The 22954-nt window shown below is 47.2% G+C and overlaps 1 protein-coding gene and 1 non-coding gene across 4 annotated transcripts in view; both read left to right on the top strand.

Annotated features, from left to right (window-relative positions):
• The window catches only part of LOC139052689 (medium-chain acyl-CoA ligase ACSF2, mitochondrial-like), a 166976-nt gene that overhangs the window by 7544 nt on the left and 136478 nt on the right, over positions 1-22954 (top strand). The window contains exon 1 of one of the 3 annotated variants that reach the window (XM_070529741.1): positions 9716-10055. The exons of the other annotated variants lie outside the window; for them this stretch is intronic. Coding sequence (XP_070385842.1) covers positions 9958-10055 — 98 coding nt within the window. The 5' untranslated portion in view covers positions 9716-9957. Of the gene's footprint in view, positions 1-9715; positions 10056-22954 lie in introns of those variants that run through there. 3 annotated transcript variants of the gene reach the window in all.
• Positions 8873-9059, top strand: LOC139055055 (U2 spliceosomal RNA). The gene has a single exon (XR_011511633.1). It is a non-coding gene; the product is annotated as a U2 spliceosomal RNA (small nuclear RNA).

The following is a 22954-nucleotide window of genomic DNA, read 5'->3' as shown; positions in this document are numbered from 1 at the left end:
ACAAACAAGTACACGTGTCAATATATACCTCTCAGCTATATGGCGTCCTACACTATAAAACCTTTTGCACCCTTAGAGATGGAATGCCGTACAAGATGCCCTTGACATACCCTCGTTTTCGGCAGTTTCTTTAGAAGAATGTAAGGGTGTCGGAGCGTTTATATTGGCAGTGACATTAAGAAGATGATGATATTAATAAATTGTTTTTTAAAATCTCTGTCGTAAGATAATGCTTAATTAACAAGTATATGTTTCTCACTAACACAAAAGGTTGCACAATAGGTTTGGCTAATGTCCGGAGATGACAACGCATTTATGAGGAACACTCAGGCGCTTACAGTTCCAAGTGGAGCCCTCTATAATTCGTGGCTATAACTGCTGGTTGTGTAGCTGTTATTACGTCTCGCGAATTGGTCTGCAACTCGCTCAAAAAGTGAGAAACTACCTGTGCTGCTCGTTATAACCATGCGCATTGCCATGTTCACGCGCGCACTTGAGACTCCTAGTGCGCGTGTCCTGTTTTGTGTCAGCCCTTATTTAGGAAGGTCCTCCTCTGCGAATAAACAGATTTTGTTCCCTCCATCAAATCCGTCTACACTTGTGATCTAGATATTAGCTGTCATGTGGGCATTTCTCTATCATGTGTTACTAACTTGCTCACAGATTATAAATTGGTGAATGCTGGTTTCGATACTTATGGCGAGTCCGCGCCGAAAGTCCGCCGAGTCCGCGTCACATTGTATTTTTTATTTCGTTTGTTTAGGGAATATTCAGCCGGGTGGCTTTCTTCACGGCGTATAGCTAGTTGTTTTATGAACTCGTGAAATTATATTTTTATTCAGACCTGAAGGGTGTGACTTTCATTACACTCATCAAAATCTATTTTGCTGATTGTGTAGAATGTTGTGCATTTCACCTTCTTAAATGGTCTAACTTCAGGTGTAACACCGATTTCGAGTGGTGTGAGGGTGTAAGTTATAGACGCACAAAAGCACCCTTATCGGTGTAAAAATGCTTTACAGTGTGTTTACCATATTGTCATATCAATTCTTTTCTTTTTCGCAGTTTTCTGTGCTACAATACTTAGGTATGTGACCTTCCTACTATAGGATCTCACATAAGATAAGCATTATGGTGAAATAAATGAATAAAACAATAATTAACTAATTAGCTACTTAATTAATTAATTAATCATTTTGATGGTGAGTTGTAGCAGCATGCGGGTTTAGCCTGGCCATCAAAGCCGGCAATTGGTCCGCTCGAACCTCTCTTATAGAATCGCTGTGGTGAAAATAAATTCGACGTCCTGAATTTGCTGCACCAAACTGCCAACCTATCAGCTAACGTACGCTTTACACTAGTTCAGAGATGGGCTGAAGTACTGATGACATGAAATCTTGGTTTCGTACGTTTTGTGCTAAAGGTAGTTGTCGAATCACGGTACGAATCAACATTTAGTCTGGAGCACCGTAAATAATTTTCTACAGCGTCTTCTATATAAGGAACCAGTTCAAAACGCGCACCAAGTGCAGCGTAACTTTGGACGTGAAAAATTAGACTATTCTCCTCACCGTTATAACGTGGATGTAGCCGATCACCTGGTACAGCAATCAACGCAATGGCGTGCCAGTAGCCCGGGGCGGTCGTTCAAGGCTACAGAAGGACCAATGTCACTGGAAGCGGCCATATTTCCCATTCGAATTGTGCGCTTCTGTTACAGAGGCAAGGAAACTCGCTTTCCCCTCTTGTCTCATCGAGTGTTGGTGGGCGCAACTTTCGACAACAGTGCACGGTCATACTGTGTGTGTGTACGCTTCAGCAGTGTCTGGCATCATGAAGCCGCCATATCATGTGGCGTTGCATGTTACGGCGGCCTCTACTTTTCTACGTCGGAAACCACGCGGTACTTGGTACGCGTTTTGAACTGATTGCGCTAACCTGTAGCGCAATTAATGTTTTGCGGTGTTCTGGAGAAATCGAGGCTCTGTAGTGTAATATTCTAGGTTGACAGCTGTCCGATAAGGCAGTAAGACAAAACTTTTCTGTCAGAACAAAATTCTCGATTTTAAAGGGGTGCTGTGTACCGATCCAGCATGATTCAAAAGAACACAAGCAACGTAGTTTTCCTAGTATGAAAATGCACTTATTCTACGTATTATCCCTAATCTTTTACTGCTTCTCGACGCTCGTGTTAGCAGAACAAAATACTGCGGAACATGCTTGGCCGTATGTTCTTAACACGGCGATGACAGTTACCCAAGCTTTGTACAGGTCCAATACCACATTTTCACCTTCGATCTACCTGAAAGCCACTGTGAAGTTCTGACTGGTCCGAAATCCGTGAGAAACGGAAGCGATTTGTTCAGTCGCACGTGAGAAAGTTCAGCCGTACCGATAATAACGCCTTTTTTACGCAGTCGACATGCCTTATTCACCTGCTGTGTTCTGAATCTGAAACAAAATTTATTCCATTTGGTTTTGTTCAGTTAGCTCTCTGACATGCTTGCGCACGTCTACCGATCGAATGGACTTAATGAAACCGCTGAGCCTGCAGCGTTTAAACGCATTCAAATAGGTTTTGTAAATAATAAAGAAACTTCAATTTTGTGATCCCAATGTGACAGCTATCATGACCACTGTGCTGTGAAGCACAATCACAATGCGAAGGCTACCAATGTGAAGGCAACCGTTGGTTCCTCGTGGTCACAGAGCCTATATGTGTCGTACAGCAAGTTTCGGACACTCGCATGAACATAACTTTTGAATATTAAACGGCGTCCTAGAAGGCCATTGTTCAAGCAACCTTTATAAGCCGTTAAAATATCGCCAATTGTTCATTCAAGTCACTAAACAAAGTTGCAGATTGCTAAATGGAAGACTTTGCCATAAACAGATAGAAATGCCACTAAATCTAGCGACAAGATCGCTAAAATGGCAACACTGATTAAATACCAGTAAATTATAAGAACCAAAATCTGATTTTGCGCTTTCCAGGATGCTTAGGTTAGACGGCCCCAACAAACGCGGGATGATGAAAGGGCTGGCAAACTAAAATTGTTTCGGACTGCCCAGCGGCAGCTTTCTCAGCAAAGCAGGCTTGCAAGACACGACCCGCAGTCGTCTCACGCCGCAAAGTGCGGTAAACCTTACCTGCTTTGTGCGGCCGGCCGAGCGTGCTACAGTACTTGGCGGTGACGCCCAAAAGACAATCCTAGCTGCCCAAGCAGGGGATGCGTACTGAAGAAATCGTACATATATGGGCGCAATTCTGAGAGAAATCTTGGCATCAGCCGTTGTTTTGTTGCATTTGCCAGGGTGCAGCCGACATATCCCACTTTCAAACGTGTGTGTATGTAGAGGGGGGAGGGCATGTCTAGCCACCCCCCTCCCGCCAAACACTGGTAGAGATGCCTATGACAAGCATGGTGTCACACATGCACATGCAAACATAAACACATCTCACTCGGTGACTGCGAGCACTAGCTGTCACAACGCTGGCGTGATGAAGAGCGCTGGCAGCGAGAAGCGAACGCGTCGTGCTGCCTCTGGCTTCACCGCGTGAACACCTTGCACGGCCAAATAAATGAAAGCTGTCTTGAAAGTACTGGGAACCTGAATTTCACTATTGCGGTTGCTGTTATGCCCGACAAAGTAGCACGAATCAATGCATATAGATCAAGTCTTGAAAAGGCCTGCAGACTTGCAGAGGCGGGGAAATTTACCAACAGGAACCGAGCAGACCCTGTGCGCTATATACCTACCGGTGATGAATGCTCTGAAGAACCAATGTGGCCGAGACCCCGCGTGCAGCTTGTGGAGAGGCCAGACCCCCATTATCAGGGCTTCAAGCGGTTTTCTGTAGACTCGAGTGATCTTGGTCGGGACTTCAGGCGCCGTATTCTCGGCTTTCAAAAGTGGATGGAGGGGGGGTGGGGGTTAAATGGCCTATTTTGCCCACCCAGTTCTGAGAGTAGGGGGCAAGTGCTCCACCCCTCGGTAGATACGCCTATAGTAACGTGCACCTAATGCAAAGTACACGAGCGTTTTTGCATTCCGCCCCCATCGTAATGTAGTCGTCGGGGCCGGGATTGAACCGCGGCGACCTCGAGCTCAAAAAGTTAATTTAAGTAAGGGCTCCGGAATAATTTTGACCACTTTGCATGGTACACGAGGGCTTTGGCATTCCACCCCCATCGGAATGCGGCTGCCACGGCCGGCATTGAAGCCATGACCTTAAACTCAGTAGCGCAACACCATAGCCACTGAGCTGGAGGTTGAACGAAAGACATAAGGAAAAAAAAAAGCAAGAGAGAGAGAGAGAGAGAGAGAGGTAAACAGTAGAGCACGAACTGGTTGCGGCGATAGTATGGTGGTTAGCGCTTGGGTGAGTTCTTTTCCTGGTGTTTCCGTTTCTTAAAGGCCTTCAGCGGGCCGAGGGATCGAGCTCGAAAGCACAGGTTCTATCCCGACAGCATTTCAATGGGGGATGAAATTGAAAAACGCTCGTGTACTTAGATTTAGGTGCATGTTGAAGAACCCCTGGTGGTCGAAACTAATCCGGAGATCGTGGTTTTGGCACGTAAAACGCTAGAATTGAATTTTAGTTTTTTTTTGTTGCATTTGTTAGCTGGAAGAAGCGGAATTCGGAAGTGTACACAGTACAGATAGAACATGCTGAGGCAGGTTAGCAAGTGGCTGCCGAGCACACAGGTCGCGGGCTCGAATACCGGCCACGGCGGCCGCATTTCGATGGGGGCGAAATGCGAGAACACCCGTGTACTTAGATTTAGGTGCACGTGAAAGGACCCCAGGTGGTACAAATTATACCATAGTCCCCCACTACGGCGTGCCTCATAATCAGATCGTGGTTTTGCAACGTAAAATCCCATATATATATATATATATATATATATATATATATATATATATATATATATATATATATATATATATATATATATATATATATATATATATATATATATATATATATATATATATATATTGACCGTATGCCAGAGCATCGTTTTAACGCTCAACGACAACTGTGTTCGCTATCAATGCGGCGTAAGTTTACTACCACTAATGAAGTGAGGGCTTCGGAAAATACCTGGAAGTTTTTGGAAGAAAGAGTCTTTTTTTGTCGTTTTCATCCAGGGGCACAAAAAGCGGGAAAAAAATCACCGCCCTAGCGTGCACTCCGTACCGATGGTTAACCAGCGCAGCTGAAACGTGCGGCCCCGGTGTTTATCACTGGGTTAATCCCGACGGTTCATTAAACGACGGCTTGGTAGGCTGCGGGATTCTCGGTACGCAGTTGCTGCTTTGTTGTTGAATAGTTGAATAAATACCGAGAAGTTATGAAAAAGAAAAAGAAAACGCTATTGAGGCATTCGTGTGCATAGACACAATGAAGGGCATGTTACAAGGAAAACATCACTGGTTGTAACGTAGAATACAGAATTGCTACATGACTAGACTGCAAGAAAGACTAAGTGGCACAGGCCACAAACAAAAATAGCCGGTTGTCGTGTAATGGATGAAAGAAGGGGAACCGAGGGGCCCGGTTTTGTAAGAACGCTCGCGCATATTTGTTAGTCGTGCTGAGGACCATATGAAACCAACAATTAATGAAAGAAAGGAAAGCATAGAGGAAATTATTTGTAGTTTTTAAGTGAAGTGTGAAAATGAGAAGCTAAAGGCAAATGGAGGAAAAAACAACTTGCCGACGGTGATAGCCGAACCTACGACCTCGGCATTAAGCGCGCGTTGCATGCGTCCATGGCACTCTTGGGTATTTATGTATGTGCACATGATATAACCCAAGGCGTGTTAACTAGTGCCGCACTTCCACCGCAAAACCGAAAACAAAGCTTGCATTACCCATTTTGTTTCTGCATTGCTTCAAAACCTTTGTCTCTATTTTACTTGGGATAATTATAATTTGCGAAACTTTGTTCAGCAGGTGGACAACAGTAACCCGATTTTAACAGTCGGTTGTTGCGAACTATTTGGTTAGTTCTGATATTCGAAAATACCAAATAGTTGATTTTCAAACAAAATATTACGCACCAACTATACGAAACCTCGAATATTCGCCCACCCTATAGTAAATACAGTATAGTAGAGCTAAACCCCTCTATACCCCGCTTGGTAAATTAACCGTTTTCCTTCAGCTGCACGGACATTAGACCAGCATGAAACGTCTAGCTAAATTATTTAATTCACGTTGGCTTATATTAGAGTGTTTCAGAACACCTACGTTCTTACAATGCACCTCACAGTTATAGCGATAATTCTAGCGTTTTTTTGTCTCACTTACTTCACTGACACGCTTGAATTGAAGTGAAGTCTGCGGTTTTACGTGCCAAAACCACGACTTGATTATGAGGTCCGCCGTAGTGGGAGACTCCGGAATGATTTTAACCACCAGGGGATCTTTAACTTGCCCCCAGTGCTTGGGACACGGGCGTTTTGTATTTCGCCGCCATCTAAATGCCGCCGCCGCGGCCGGGATTTGATTCCGCGACATCGTGCTTACCAACGCCACACCATAGCCGCTAAGCCACCGCGGCGGGTGTGACTCGCTTCAGAAAATGTTGGCAACACTAAACTGCAAAGGTTCATAATGTGCGATTGAAAATCAGATCTGTCGATGACAAAGGTAACTTTCACTGACGCATTTTTTCAGCCGTTTCTGCTGCGATGGCAATACGGTGATCCGCAAGGGAGGCGATCTTTACCGTACATGCCACCTGGGCCCGCTCTGAGTGTCATCCACCCAGTCGTGAACATGAACTTCTGTATATATTTCTGGATTGTAGCGCGAAGCGACACACACACGAAGGAGACAGGACGAGCGCTGACTCTCAACTAAATCTTTATTGAAACTATCAACATATATGTATAAGTGATTGCAAATACCGCAACACACGAATATGACAAGGTCTAAAGTCTATCAGGTAAAGATATCAAGAGGTAGGGAAGCCATAAAAAAGAAACAACAAAAGGCATTATATACTTGAAATTGACGCACCTGCTGAGAATATATTGAAATTCGCTTTCTAACAGAGATATTGAAGCGTTGCTAACACAAGTCTCTCCTAATCTTTTAATGTGAAATGCCTCAACTATTTCTCGTGTGGTTTGGCATTTGTACCGGTAGTTTCAATAAAGATTTAGTTGAGAGTTAGCGCTCGTCCTGTCTTATTCTAGTCTGTGTACAAGTGTGTCACTTCGCGCTACAATCCAAGAATATGTTACCGTACCAACTAGCCCAACTTTCTATCCTTTCGCATTGAACTTCTGTATAACGTACAATGAATTTTTACAATAAATCAACGTGTCATTAACGCATTCAGTGAAAGAACGTGTCGTTGTTTATTAGTCTGCGGCCGCTACAGCGGCTTCTACCTAATACCCCTGTCGAGTGGACAAGTTAAGTGCACTTACGGGGAGTGCACTTCGGGACCTTGAGTGACACTTTAGGCTACGCGGTGCTAAACGGGAAAACAGAGCGCACTCGCACTAGAAAAATGGCGGCCGACTAAAACCATGTTTTTTAAAGATGTAGATTAAAATTTTAAAAAATTCTCAAGAGCGATTGCTTTAGCTGCATTATAAATAAAAAGCAACCAATCTATATTTGCTCAACAAAAAACGAAAATATTTTTATCATAAGAGTGTTGCAAGTCAAGGTCGGCCAAGATGGATGCCTAGCCAATCCAGAACAAGATGGTGGTACAGTGTGCTAGTACAGTGGCTAGAATAGGGATTCTTTCTAGTACACTGTAATGGTGGCGTGCGACGAGGCGGCCTTTGATCCTGCTAGAACAGAATATCAGCGAGTTCTGTTCTGATTATTTTATTAACAGCTGTTCAACAGCTAGAATGAACTTCTGTGTCCTTTTTCTGTGGATTACATGTTGTATCGTTGAAACCGCTATAGTGGCAAAGCTACGCACTCGACCAGCAAAGTGCGTTCCGTGAACGCACTCCGATCGGAGTGCACTCTTGTGCGAGTACACTCCGCTTGCGACGTTTAGATCTGGGAACGTGCACTTAAAACCGAGGGCATTCTCCTCAAATGCAATCAACTTGCCCGCTTGACAGAGGTATAACCCCCCTCCGACCGGCGCTGCACGCCGGCTCGCTCCGCTTCCCTTAGCAGGAGTCCTCCGTGTCAGGCATTGTGGCAAAGCATACGAAAAAATTCTGTGCCCTTCCACTCTGTGAAGGTGGATGACCAGCGGAGCTGTGTATGTGGTGATTGATTTTATTGATTTAATACATGGTGATTACTATATTGATCGAACATAACGTGGCTTGGAGAGTAACCGACGCGTGATATACACGTCAATGGCACTGTCCTCACTGAAGTGCCGGGAAGGCATCGTACAGTTTCCTATACATCGATGGGGGCAATAATGACCTGCCCCTTCGTGGCGAATTGGCCGTTGCCGTGGGTCAAGCGCCGTATGCACGTAAATGGAAGGCGAGGCGCGACTACTCGCTCCTCCACGTTGCTGAGCCTCGGAAGATGGTGATAAGGCTCCGGGGGCTGTACATACTCGTGTGTTGTGGATAAACGCGGCACGACACCTTTTACTAATGAATCCCGGCACGTAGAACAGACACGCACGTGGGCACCGTGGGCACACACTATGCACCGCAGCCAAGGCGATCGTGCGTTGGTCGACGTCCCGTAGTGTACTAATGTTTGTGATGTCACTCGAAAACCACAAACGAACACACACAACACAGGCCACATCAAACTGGTTCCCCACAAACTCCCTCAGAAACCGGGCTGTTGCTCCGGTGAAACGTTCCAAGTTTGCGGGATCGGGGCCACATGGACGGTGCGAACATAGACATGGCCGACGCGGGTCAAAGTGTAGTATCTGTTCTTATCCGCTTAACGCTTAATATCTGATTCGGGTTGTAGTTGGACTCAAGATATCAAACTTATTTTTGCAAGTTGGCGGAGTGCTTGAATCCTGCGTCACCTCCACCGCGAGTCGGCCCGGTATTTCACTATCTTCGAGGTCAGCCCACGGTTTTTGGTCTGCGGACATCATTCCACTGGAAACTAGCCATGTACAGCTTCGCTGTAAAAATGCACACACACACGCACGCGCACACACACACACACACACACACACACACACACACACACACACACACACACACACATATATATATATATATATATATATATATATATATATATATATATATATATATATATATAGAGAGAGAGAGAGAGAGAGAGAGAGAGAAATCGCTTGCACCCCCTCCCCCCCCCCCTTGAAAGATAGTTGGTACGCCATTGTACGTTACAGAACCCCAGGTGGTACAAATTTATCGGGAGTCTCCTTCTACGGCGTGCTTCATATCAAGATCGTGGTTCCGGCACGTAAAACCAAACAATTAATTTTTTTAATCCTTTCTTTCACCCCTCTCCCCTCCCCACCAGCTACGCAGTAGTTCGTGTATCAGCGTAAACGCGAGGCAGTTACGATGCCTGCGGCCATTTCCGATTACCTCAACTAAGCGAGTTTGGAAATGCAGCATCACTGATGGATGCGCGCCTTGATATACCCCTGCTATACCCCTGACTTCGCTAACAGGTGCGCCGTTGTTGGCGCCTGACACGATGTTCACAGTCCTCGACAGGTGGCGCCACAAGTCAAGACGATGCTTTTGAGCGGCTGTTAGCCGGTTTGCCATGGGTTTGCCGCGAGTTCTCGTTCCTCATTCTAAACACTGCCGTCAGGCGCGTCGGTTGGTGCGGGCTTTCCTCGTGGTGCTTGAGCCTGCGCGTTCTCGTGATTTCACCAGGAAGTGCATGGGATGTAGCTTCTGTAGTAGACTTTGCCCGAAAAGTATCCAAGCGCTGACAGTTCTGTGACGCGTCATACCCAGTCGCGAGCAGCTTGCGTTACGGGCTCGGATAGCATGTTTTCCTCGCGCGGCAAAACAACGATGGCCCTTCTCCGACACACCAAACCGCTGATTCGTGCGCTGCTTCGTGCTCAGCGCCATACAGCTGCAAGGTAAGAGTTGTCAAGCTTCGCTTTATATGCGCGCATTATCGAGGCTGAAATTTCAGCAACGCATGGATGGAACTCGCCGGCCAAATGCGCGCGTATTGATCATTTGTATATGTTCCGATTTCACGCCGGTTTAGAGAAAGGGCAAGGGTTGCGCAGAATTTAAGCATGCATGAATTATGGGTCAGACCTTATTTTTTATTTGATATAGAAAGATACTAAATTGGTTAGAATAATCGGGGAAGCACCTAAGGTAGTCTGCAGCATCGTATTCTTGTTTCGTGTTATGCATTTTTTCGTCACCTGTGCGCTCTTGCCACGCCTGTCTGGAACTGTGTCTTTAATGAATAAAGAAAAGCGTTGTTCACAGTTTCGTAAATGTGCAAGCACAATGTGCATGCCACACTGCATGCACATTGTGTTTCTACACTGTAAATGTCCAATGTACAGAGTCTTCCCGCAGTCACGGAAGACTGACTTCTCGATTTTCTTGTGTTCTAAACATTTTCTGTTGTAAGTCCCGCCTTTATTTTCTACATTTGTGTTGTCGTGACCAACTCTTACGTCTGTTGTTTTATAGCTGTAAAAGCAGCATGCGCTTAGGAGCTTCGATGTCTGTTTTGGTTTATAGCGTCCCAAAGCAACACACATACTATGAGGTATGCCGTAGTGGAGGGCTACAGGTTCAGTTCGATCACCTGTGTTTGTTAACGTGCACTCAAGTTCAAGTACATGAGCGTTTTTCATTTCGCCCCCATCCCAATACAGCCGCCGCGACCAGGAATCCAACCCGCAACATCGTGTTCAACAGTAGAACGCCAAATATATGAGCTACCGCAGAGGAGCGTAGCTGCAACTTGCTGTATTAGCTTCGTGTGAATAGCGAGCGTAATCTGACAGCTGAGGTTCCTGTTTTGTAATTACGTTATTAGTGAATACGCTTCTGTGACCCTGCGACCCAATAGTGCAAATGAATTAGAATCCGTTCATAGGCATATTTAGGTTTTGGGTACCCGAGGTACAGTGAACCACTCAAGGTCAGGGGGCACAAACGGCCGTGGGGCTTCCGGTAAGCAAAATACGCTTGGGTGCGCTATTTCTCAAGCTCACTAATAAAGAGTTTTAGTTTAGGGGACGCAAGCGGCTTGCGTACGCAAGAACTAGGGGCGACGATACTGCGCATGCGCAGACGCTGACGTAGGGGTCGGTGCATGCGCAGTACCGTCGCCCCTAGTTATTGCGCACGCAAGCTGCTTGCGTCCCCTAAACTAAAACTCTCTAATCTCTCAAGCTCATGTCCCCTCTGGTCTTGCACGTTAGTAGAAAGCGCTGGAGTTTCTGCAATGCTTTTGAGGGGGGTCATGTATAACAGTTGTCAAGAGGCTAGTGTGGCGACATCCAGGGAGCTCCAGACAGCATTGTGCGCATGCCACGCGATGGAAAGGTCCAAACGAGTTTCCCCCGTCGCCTATGATCTCTGCCACGCTCCTGCCACTTTGCTTCGAGTTGTTAAGTTTGACTTCGGCCTGGCATCTTCTAGCCACCTGGTTAGCTCAGATGCTAGAGCGGCTGTCCCGGAAAGGCGGTGGTCCCAGTTTGGAGTCCCGGACCAGGACGAAATTTTCTTCAACTGCGATGCTTTTGTTTCGAGGAACCCCTATGGGTTTTCTTTGTGGTAATTGCCACGATTGGGTGGATGCCTCATTTTCCCTTCAATAATTATTTCTATCCACCTTGCGGGTTTCCATCGAACTATTACATGATAGAACTGTAGAGAGCAAAAAGGAGAAGAGACAGAGAATAGGTAAAACGAACATCTCCTCGGCAGAATCGGCCACACCATGCTGAATACGCCGGCTCTCGTCCTATATATCCCCAAAGCCAAGCAACATTGTGCTCGGTCAGTAATTGGGAGGGAGGCCACCTGAAAACACAGGGTGCTGATGGCACCCATGTTTGCCCCTGCGCCGTGCTCCCTCAAGGGCTGCGGAAGATAGCGCCAACCTTTCTCACAACGAACCACTTCTTTAGAACCGACGCAGTCGCGAAATAACAGCCTTGCCACACTCGTAATTCTCATACAAAGAGAGGGGGAGGGAGAAGGAAAAGATGACGTGACAAGGCAAGGAAACAGCGGCTGAGGGTAAACTAAAGGTACGGTGCGGCTACTACGTCTCTGCTATTTCTGAAAAATACACACCATGCAAATTTGTCAAGCGGACAACTGACGCAAGGCGTGCAAATGCAAAGCCGCATTAAAACACCGAAGGGTCTAGGCGACACTACGGAAGCGGTCGCACGTCAAATCAACACTTCTGTGTCCGCCGCGTTATTTTGACAGCTATGGCATAGCTCGAGGTCGCGGATTCAATTCCAACGGTGCCAGCCACATTTCGACGGGAGCGAGATAGAGAAACGCTAATGCACTTAGATTTAGGTGCACATTAAAGGACACCAGGGCGTCAAAATTAAGCCGCAGTCCGCCACTATGGCGTGTCTAATAATCCGATCGCGGTTTTGGCACGTACCGCCCCATAATTCAATTAAACTTTAACACTCCTGCCATGATGCGATGCCATATGAGGCAATGATAATGCTCAAGCCTCTTTGAGATTATGAACAATGGCGCACACCTCAAGCAAACATGTTTCCCAGTGTGTTCTGTGTGTTACGCAGACAAACATCGGTGGTGCACACGAGATAACGTTTAACGTCAACTCACCACTCTCGTATTGGACTAAACGCTGAAGAAATTACACATTCGCCGCCAACATCACCGCTAGTTATCTTCAGTCAAAGAAAACAGCATGGAAAGCTTCGCTTACATCGATTCCCACAGTGCGTGGGATGCGCATATTTTATTTGTGCTAACCTATTGAAATTTCACCAACCTAGCGACCATTTAGTGGCCAAAATGTGAGTTGCCGATGAGCCAGAAAGGAGACCAATCCACCATGCTTTATCCTTTCACTGAATATTCCTAAAAGGCAAGTATGGAATCTTGCACACGTTGCGGACTCGTACGTTGCGGAGGTGTTCAGACGTGCGCGTGGCCGCGCACGTGAACACAAAATTTTCTTCTCTATAGAACATCCACATAGACAAAACTTTTTTTGTCCTACCTATGTTTCAGCCCTTTTTCTGTGTGCTGAGGGCAACAGTTGTGACGTAATTTATTACTTAATGCGGGCACGCGTCTTATCGTTGAGCAGTAAGGTACTATTATCAGACCAAACTTCAAGAGGACTGACTTTGGACATGCAATATGTTACGTTACTGCATCTTGCCAAAAGAAGAAAAGAGAAAGAGACCGAAAAATCGACGTGCCGCAAATAGTATAAGATGTTCCCGTTACGTTAAAGTCATAGCGAGAATGCGCACCGATCTGCGGCTTCAATGTTTCGTCGGCTTTAGTGTTACTTGGTCGTATTGTGGACACCATGACGGTTGTTAAATTCCTACTTGTTGGTGTTTTAATCCAATCGTGGAGGCCGTGGCAGCCAGTCAGCTGACAAATTTGACAGTGAATATGCAAGACAGTGCACCCATAACAGCACCTTGTATATACTAGACACCATGCCACTACACCGTAGACTCGCCAGATGTTTTGCCCCGCGAACACCGCCGCTGGAAGTGACCAACGGGTGCTGGTCGACAGGAACCGATCAGAAGGCGTCACACCCGCCGGTGCACTTATCTCTTCCGTCTCCCTTCAAAAATCACTTCACACACACATGTGCCGATGAGAGTCATAGGTGCTTCAATCCTGCTGTACAACTATGTTGTTTGTACTAAGTCTCGTTCGTACCTGGCATGGAGAAAGGAAAGAACTGAGGAGCGGTCCTGACGTCACCCTTCGTGAGGCCTCCGTGATGCCCGAAGTTGGCCATCTTGTCGTGCTGATCCTTGTTTGCATTTCTCACCTCCGCCCTGCAACTCCGCCAGGCGGCGCAGACGTGCGCACGTCATAACGATCTGACCAACGGCACCAATCGCGATGTACCATCGTACCACCGCAATTCCGTTGCGAAAGTCATGTTGTCCCAGTATTGTGCTCTGGCGTTGAAAGAAGTTCACGGTGAACTCCACAAACTAGACCGTGAAGCCGGTCCTAGCTACTTTTGCCGGCTTTTGTGAACATAAATCAGCAAATTTTCACTGTACTGCAGTAATAATGCACAGTCGATGACCAGCAGCACACTTTACGTGTACATCACGACGCATTGACCTATGGCTAGCCCACCTGCAGTTTACGAGAAAACAGACGCGTATGCTGGTCGTGGCTTGAGGAATCGTTTTGCCTTGTTCGACAAGTGTCGGGCGGCCGCACACCGCGCAGGTGCGACGAGTCGCAGCGCACCGACGAGGAGGCCAGCAGAAGAGAACGCGTTTAGATGCACCGACTGCGGCTCCCTGATCGCTCCCCGATCGTGCGTCGTCGGTGACGCGGTACGCGGCGTACAGCGTTGCATGCGCGCTCGTTTCACACTTTTACAGCGAAGCTGCTTATGCCGTCGTTGTCGGAGTTCGCTAAAACTATCGTCATCAGCAAGGGCTCGAGCGTCGTCTTCCACAGCTGGCTCGCTCCTCGGCGCGAACGCGCTCGTCGTCTTCTTCCACAGCTGGCTCCGTTGCCGCTCGTCATTCCAGCGTAGAATTTCACTTCTCTTCTGCCGTCGTAATCGGGAGGCCGCGTTTACGGGGGCATGAGATATTCATTGTCGTTCGTACGTGAGGAACAGATTTAATTTTGAAGAGTCGCAAGCGGCAACGCCGGGCGGATGCTGCTAACCACGCCTACGAGCAAACTCGAGACATCCAACGCAAGCGACAACGGCGGACTGCGGGCATACCGTCACTGAAGTCGTTCTCTCCGTCGCAGCCGAACGTGTGTGTAACCTCGTTCAGAAACACGGTCAATCGTCAAACCAATCCAACCAATCGTCAAAGCGATTGCAGCGCCCGCATTTCCAGTACCCTTGCACCCAATATACGGAGCTTTGGATTAGTGATTCCGCACATTCCATCCCAGCTACAACTGTGGGAAGACCACGAGTAATGCATACTCCTGGGGAAGAAGCGGCCTACCGCGAGCGTCAGCGAGAGTTAACCAACAGGCCGTTAACGGAGGCAACTAAATACAGGAGAAATTAACTGCTCTTTTTAACTGAAATGTAGAAATAAGAAAAAATGATGGTGCTCGAAAAGACAACTTGCCGCCAATGAGTTACGCGTGCGATACTACTGTGTCGGCTGGAAGTAGCCAGCTGTTGGTGTTGGCTTTTGCATATAGCTCGCTGCGTGTTTCTCGCGACGATCGCAGTCTACGCAATGATGAGGCAGTTGTCAAGCCAGGCAATGAGTAGAGTTACTTCCATCAAATCACTTTTGGGACCGCTAGTGCCGCGGCGTGCGTAATCACGCGGTATTTTTCGAATTTCGCTTGCTAAGAGTCTACCGCGGAAAGAAAATAATTACATTTAACACGACGCACTGAAATCGATTGAATGGGATGTTTTATAACGCAACAGCTTCGCATAAACGATAGCGTCATTAACCAGGTAATTAATACACAAAAATTGTCCTTGTGGCGGAAGAGCACTAATGACCGAACAGCATACGTCTCATAATCATATATTGTAATTTTGTTATTAGTTTGACTAACGTTAGCTGCGACGCCCTCTCTGCTCTCTCTCTTGCCCAACTCTTCCTCTCGTTTACGTAGTTATACATAAAGCAAATTTCAAGAACATTCGACACGATTTTCACACGCCGCCGACAGAAGATATCGCAGGTGAAGGCGACAAAGGGACTACTTCGGTTTTTGAAAGAGACGGGATTGGACAAGCGGCTGTGAGAGTGACGTCGCGTACCATGCCAGATTGATGGACTCCAACGGACGATGTGTGTGTGCTGTGCTATGTGCTCTCTCTCCCTCTCCCCCTTCCCCATCTTTAATCTCCCCCATCCCTCTCCCATGTGTAGGGTAGCAAACCGGTTAAGCCAAACTGGTTAACCTCCCTACCTTTCCTTCTCCACTTTTTCCTTCCTTCCTTCAAGAACATTCAAGTGATTTGAGATTTCACTGCGGTCTTCTGACGCATAGGCCCCTTACTTGTACTGAGGAAGCCGTCAGCAAAGTTTGCTTACATACTGTGCTCGTTGCCGCTGTAACCATGGAAAGCTTTGACGAGATGGGCCTTACCATTTATCGGGTCCATTGGCGGATGCTTCCGTCGACGCGGTCAGATAGCGCATGCAATACGTACCTGTAAGTTCTCTCTGTGAGTGGGTAAGTGTACTGGCGCGTCCCGTATTTAATTGCTCACAGAGGCTCCTGAGATTGGCTCGAAATTTCCCTTATCGACGCCTTTCCTTTTGGCCTGCACTGGATTGCTAAGAGGATGCTTCGTGCGTGCGCAAGAAATCGTTAGCCTTCGCTGTGTTAGTTTGCCACCAATGCAATCAGAGCCCGCGCATTTTTGTTTGTGCTCAGAGATTCTACACAGACAACAGCAATAACGATAATAATGAGAAGAATAACAGCACGCGAGATTGTCTTTTTTTGCGCTTAGTCGCTAGAAATTGGCAGTCATTATAGGAAAGGTGTGACGGTCAAATTATAGCTCACTCGTCGCGTGAGACGCAGCCACCTAAAGCATTGCACGTTGCATGCGGAGCATATCGAGTGAAAGGTAGACTTGTCAACGCCCTGCAACAACAACAACAAAAAAAAATAGACACTGGACAAACAATAAAATAGGTAGTCGTTTGCGAAAAGAGTAGGTGACGGAAGTGTTGGTTCCGCAGACGAAACAGGCTATGAGAGTGCGTGAAATGGGAGAATGGCGCAGATTCGGGCAGAACGTTGCGAATAATTTCCACCATTGCGTTCGTTCAGTCATTGCGCTCACTATCCTGTTAAGCACGCCACGTGGTGCGTGTCGGGCTGAGGCCAGTATTGGAGTCCCTGGAGTGCCGTCGTTATTACGCTCGTATTTATGATAGGCTTCAGCTGAACTCCGCTACGCAATAGTTACACTGGAAGAACTATTTTCGCTGTCTGTATCGTATACGTATATGAGCAGTGCAGCGCGTAGGCCTTGCATTTGTTTCACACATTTCTGCAGGCCGCTTGATTTGCCCTTCAGAGAGAAAATTCTGTCCGGTGCACTGCACTTCTATATCATTCAGTGCCAACTTACCGTCATGGCGCTCATAAAACTGACGTCGTTAAAGCACTTGCTTCTGCGCCAGTCATGTACGTGCTTGCCTGTGCGTGCATGTGTGTTGCAGCGAACTTTCTTCTTTAGTGACGCATGAAGAGTGAGGTGCGTACTTGCAGTCAATTACGCTTACTGGCAGTGCAAATAAGCCATGGGGCTGCTGCAGATATGGAGGCCGCAGGTACGCGCTCATGACGTTTCTTACTTTCATGCCACATAAGCGAAATACGCGAACCGAGGGCATCAGAGCGGACAGGTTCAGTGAACTCGCCGATAATAAGAGCCGAGGGATGTCAACGTTCGGGGCCCGCTCGTCAAACGGCACGTGTACTTCGGGGGACGCCCTCACTTTTCGTGCGCACGTGCACCGGTTGCTTGAAGCGCAGTGCGACGTCGGTAGGTCAACGATCCCCGCCATTTAGCACAAAAGCTTTGGAATGTGTGTGCGACAGTGGGCGATACCTTGTTGAGGCTGGGGCAGCAGGCACTCGGCTGGCCGTGTCTAACAGTGTGAAGAAAATCGGGCCAGAAGGAACCGCAGCTGCCTGCATCTAAAGCCCCCTCCATACATGTTTTAAACTGCATCTAAAGCCCCTTCCATACATCAGAGAGCCCGCAAAGCCCGAACGGCTGATTTCACGTACTCGTCACGTAAGGGTTCGTCTTCAGAGTGATACGCGCTGTTGGGCTACACAGTGCGTCCTAAAGCTGAAACTCAGAGGTTGATAATTATTAATCAGCGAATTATTGCCAGATAAATTTTCTAGCGACGGCCGGTGCTATGAGTGTAACATTTTCTTGACCCTTCCATTTTTAATAATTGGTGCCAGTCATATCATTGATGCTATTCATATGCAGCAAGAAATTGCGACGTGCCAAGAGTCACGTGGCCCAAAGTCCGAGACGATACGCATTAATTTATCTTGGAGAGCAACTTCTGCGTGCTCAAGTGGTATCGCACACCGTGAACTGCCGTGTTGACTGCGGGGCGCTAAAACACGTCGAATGGAACGCAAGAACGATGACGAAAACGATTTTATCCCGTTCCGCCTTCGTTCTAGTTTACGCCTCAGTACATCTGTGTGGCGCACTGCTTTTAAAATTAATTAAATTATGGGGTTTTACGTGCCAAAACCACTTTCTGATTATGAGGCACGCCGTAGTGGAGGTCTCCGGAAATTTCGACCACCTGGGGTTCTTTAACGTGCACCTAAATCTAAGTACACGGGTGTTTTCGCATTTCGCCTCCATCGAAATGCGACCGCCGTGGCCGGGATTCGATCCCGCGACCTCGTGCTCAGCAGCCCAACACCATAGCTACTGAGCAACCACGGCGCGTCACTGCTTTTCAGTAAAGCCTGTATGGAGGGCAGGGACGACCACTCGTGATGCGGACTTCCCTGTCCTTCCATGGCAAGCACAAGCCTCTCGGCCTTGCTATCGCTCGAATTGATAAGACACGAACGGCTTCTTGCGTGGTGTCACCACTCTTTGCAAAGGAAGTCACGGGGAAGATACTATAACTACGGGGGCGCTATTTGTTGTTGTTTATAACGTCAGGCTACCCGAGAGAGAGAGAATCAGCCTCACTTTTTTTTTCACATGAGAGACTATGTTGAACAAGGAGTAAAGTTGCGTCTCCTGCCAGTCTCCTCATATTTGCGCCCAGTTGGGTTCGTCATTACTCATTCATTGTGCATTCAGTGTCTGTTACAGCAGCCTGTAAGATCGGCAACAATACATTGTTTTCGGGAAGCACTATACGAGATAAAAAAAAAGACTGCCTCTGAAAGTTACATAAAGCAGTGTTGTTACGACGGAGCGTGCCGTCATGGGGGATGATGGCAGATGGTCGTATTCACGACGTTGTGCCGTTTCACAACGTCCGCCCTTCCACGGAGCAAGGATCTGATTTATATTCGAGAGCGGGAAGTGCTTGGCTACCCGTCCTTTCTTTTGATTTTTTTTTTTTTGATCTTGTGCCTTGCGTGAAACAGTAAGTGACCTTGCGATAAAACTATGTACAGCCGCCCAGACGACGACTATGATATGACCAACCCCTTTGCAACGGGGAAGAGAGCGCGCTGCGAAAGCTATAGTTCTTCTAACATTTCAGATGCATCTAAATCTTTCAATAGCTTTACAATTTGACGTATAAAATATTAAATATAGGAAGTTCGCCTGATTGCACGTTTTCTCTTCCTTTACGCCACAAATCTCACTAGTCTCCACCGCAGATTTATTTACTGTGCCCTTACATGCCCCCAAACCGCATCATCTCGGAAGTGCCACGTCATCGGCGAAAGTTTGGGATACCGGCGGTGTTTTTGTTTAGAGGGCGTTTGTGAGTTTTTCCGAACAATTCGGGAATCTTGGGCCACCGGAGCGGAACGCGTAGGTAGGGCGGTGTAACGATGTTTAGGGCGATGTAACGAGGTAGGGCGATGTTTTGCGCCATGTGAGCTTCCCTTGATTACGTTGAGCTTTTGCGAAAATATTAGTCGGCTCACTGGCCATTTTATCTGTCGCATTGTATGCCCTGCGTCGTAACAATCGGGCGTTCTACAACAGTTGCTGTCAGAGCGGCGCAGTCCGATGAACCTACATGTGGCTCACCCCCACTCACACTCACTGGCACTCACTCGAACTCGCACCTGCCGTGGTTGCTCAGTTGCTATAGTGTTGGGCTGTTGAGCACGAGGTAGCGAGATCGAATCCCGGCCACGGCGGCCGCATTTTGATGGGGGCGAAATGAGAAAACACCCGTGTACTTAGATTTAGGTGCACGTTAAAGAACCCCAGGTGGTCGAAATTTACGGAGTCCTCCACTACGGCGTGCCTCATAATCATAAAGTGGTTTTGGCACGTAAAACCCCATAATTTAATTTTAACTCGCACTCACGTCCATTCACACTCACTGGCACTCGCACTCACAATCACTGGCACTCACTCGCACTCACCACCGCTCACACTCACTGGTCCTCACCCACATTCACTGGCACTCACACGCACTCGCACTCACTGGCACCCACTCACCTCCACTCACACTCACTGGCACGCACTCGCCTCCACTCTCACTCGCACTGACCTCCGCCTACGCTCACTGGCACTCACTCACACTCGCACTCACCTCCGCTCACACTCATTCGCACTCACGCCTTTCAAATGAGTGCGAGTGATTGTGAGTGAGTGCGCCGACCTATGCTTGTGGCACGACTTCCCCGCTACGAAAGGCCGTTCTCGTGAGAAAGCGTGAGAAGAAAAGCGTATAGTGCCGCGCACTACGGGCTATGCGGCGACGATGGCTACGATATGGCGCCCTAGTAGCGCGCTTCGTCTCTGGGAACAAGGCGCTGCATGAGCGGAGGCCTGTCTGCGGCGGCTGCTATGAATTGCACCCACGCGCTGCCTCTGGCGATCGCCTGATCAGCGAGACAGACGCGCCACACTTTGTTCCGTTTGGAACGTTCCGCACGAGCCGGATTGTCCGCGCCAGCCGATATATCGCGAAATGAGAACACGCATAGAGCTGCGCTCAAAGTGCGCATTAGGGAGTATCGTAATCGTTGGTGAATTCTTTAGTCGTTATTCTTTTTGCAGACACTATGAATATCGCGTTCTTAAACGCCAACTGCAACGCCATTTTGGACCACATAAACCGACTAGTTTCAAATATTACTGGATTACTCGAAGAGGTGGACGGTACTTTTATGAGAAATGAATGCTAGGTCGACCAATTAGCAAACGCTCACCAATGTGGTTGTTACTAATTGCTCTGCTGCACATATTGCAATTTAGGAATTGTCAGTTTGCTGCGTGAAAACTTACCCGTTGGCTGTTTCGTCACCCGAATGGGCACTGGTAACCTGACTGCGTTCTCACCAGCGAATGGAACTGAAAACGCGCATGCTCTGTGGCAAGTATACATCATTCTACGCTGCTTCCTCGCGCGGTTGTAGACACTTCTCTCCAAAGCTGTCCGTTAATTTTAACAATAAGGCTATGCTAGCTAGATACGCAAATTCTGTTTGTACAGGTGGCTTGTGCGCTTTGGCGGTCACAATTGTCGTGAACTAGTTAAGCCAATAAATACATTAAACAATCTCGTGAAGGTGGTATTGTTTATATTAGACACGTGAAGACAAACGTGTTTAAACACAGCTCTATTTTGTTTGATGCTTCTAAAGCGTTTGTGTTCTGATATATTGAAGTTGGTTGCTCAGTATACGCTAATTTCGCATTCAGATGCGCGAGTCTCGACACACAGGCGAACCTCTCTTATGACGTGTGTACAGCTGATTCCTTGTAGCACGTCATCTCGATGCCTGGCGGCTCTTAGAACCGCTATATCTCGCTGACAAAAACAAGACTGGCTTTCCCCTTTTCCGCATAGTCTGCTGCGCCACAACCCCATATTAATGCAGTAGACGTTAGTCCTTGGGTCGAGACTCCCTCCGACTGCGAGATTAGCTTGGCGAGAGTCAGATTTCATGATAAAAAACTCGGAAAACAAATGCTTTAGAACTATCAAAGTAATTAGATTCGCTTTCAAATACGTTTGTCTTCAAGTTTCTATATAAACACACACTATAATCGCGGAATTGAAAGGGGATTGCTAATACATTTCTTTACGTATTTGTATCTTTGTATGTAAACCACTCGTGTAAGCAGCATTTGCGTAGCTGGCACAGACTTTTCACGAACAATACTGAAAGTTGAACTTTGAAAGTTGCGTAGTATATTGGAAATTGAGATGTATGTGCAAAACATTGCCGGTTGCCTTTTAAAGCAAGTGCGAGCTTCACTGCGGCGCAGGATGCAACGAACGGCACGCGCTCACATTATCGCTTTTCTTTTTTTTTTTATGTGCGGTCTCGTTATCTTAGCGTCCGTTTGTGCTATCGCGTACACTCTTCCTTGTTTATTCCGTGGTGGCTGTGTGCGGCGCTTATTTGAGGTGTCGTTTGCGCGGTTCAGCCTTGGCTCGGGATTTCGTCATAGCGCTCTTTGCAGCGAGGGCGTGCATGCTGCCCATCATTAACCGGAGACAGCTGGCTTCCGCCTGTACCCGCGCCGACCACACGAGCGCCGTCGTCCCGGCGCTGAAACGCAAAACGACAATATCAAGTGGGCCATTTGAATAACGCAGAAGCTTCCTCATATATCGAGTGGCTATTGCTGTTCAAGGAAACTCGTGGCGGCTTTTACGCGACGGGCTGCGCAGTTGGGAGGAAAAGTACAATTACTTCGTATATGTATGTATATATGTATGTATATGTATATGTATATATGTGTATATATATATGTATATATGTATATGTGTATATGTGTACATGTATATATATATATATATATGTGTATATGTATATATATATAATAAGCAAAACAAAGGGAACGTTCACGGAATAGTCATAAACGTTTAATACTCTTTGTAGACTATATAGTCCTTTGTTTTGCTCGTTTGTCCTTGCCATAGCGAAATTATATTGTAGCACGTAGTGCATCTTGTTCTCTTTAGTAAAATAGTTCCGGCGGTATAAACATAAATCACTGCCATTGTTTGATCTCGTAGCTCTAGGGCGAGCGCTGGCGCCCGCGGTGTTTCGATCGACAATTTAGTACATCAATGACCTACGAAATACGGGTGTGTTTGGTAGAATGGTGGCTCTCGACGAG

This window comes from Dermacentor albipictus, chromosome 1, assembly GCF_038994185.2.
Source record: "Dermacentor albipictus isolate Rhodes 1998 colony chromosome 1, USDA_Dalb.pri_finalv2, whole genome shotgun sequence".
Taxonomy (NCBI): domain Eukaryota; kingdom Metazoa; phylum Arthropoda; class Arachnida; order Ixodida; family Ixodidae; genus Dermacentor; species Dermacentor albipictus.
Note: the sequence above shows the minus strand (reverse complement) of the source record. Positions and strands in the feature narration are given on the sequence as shown.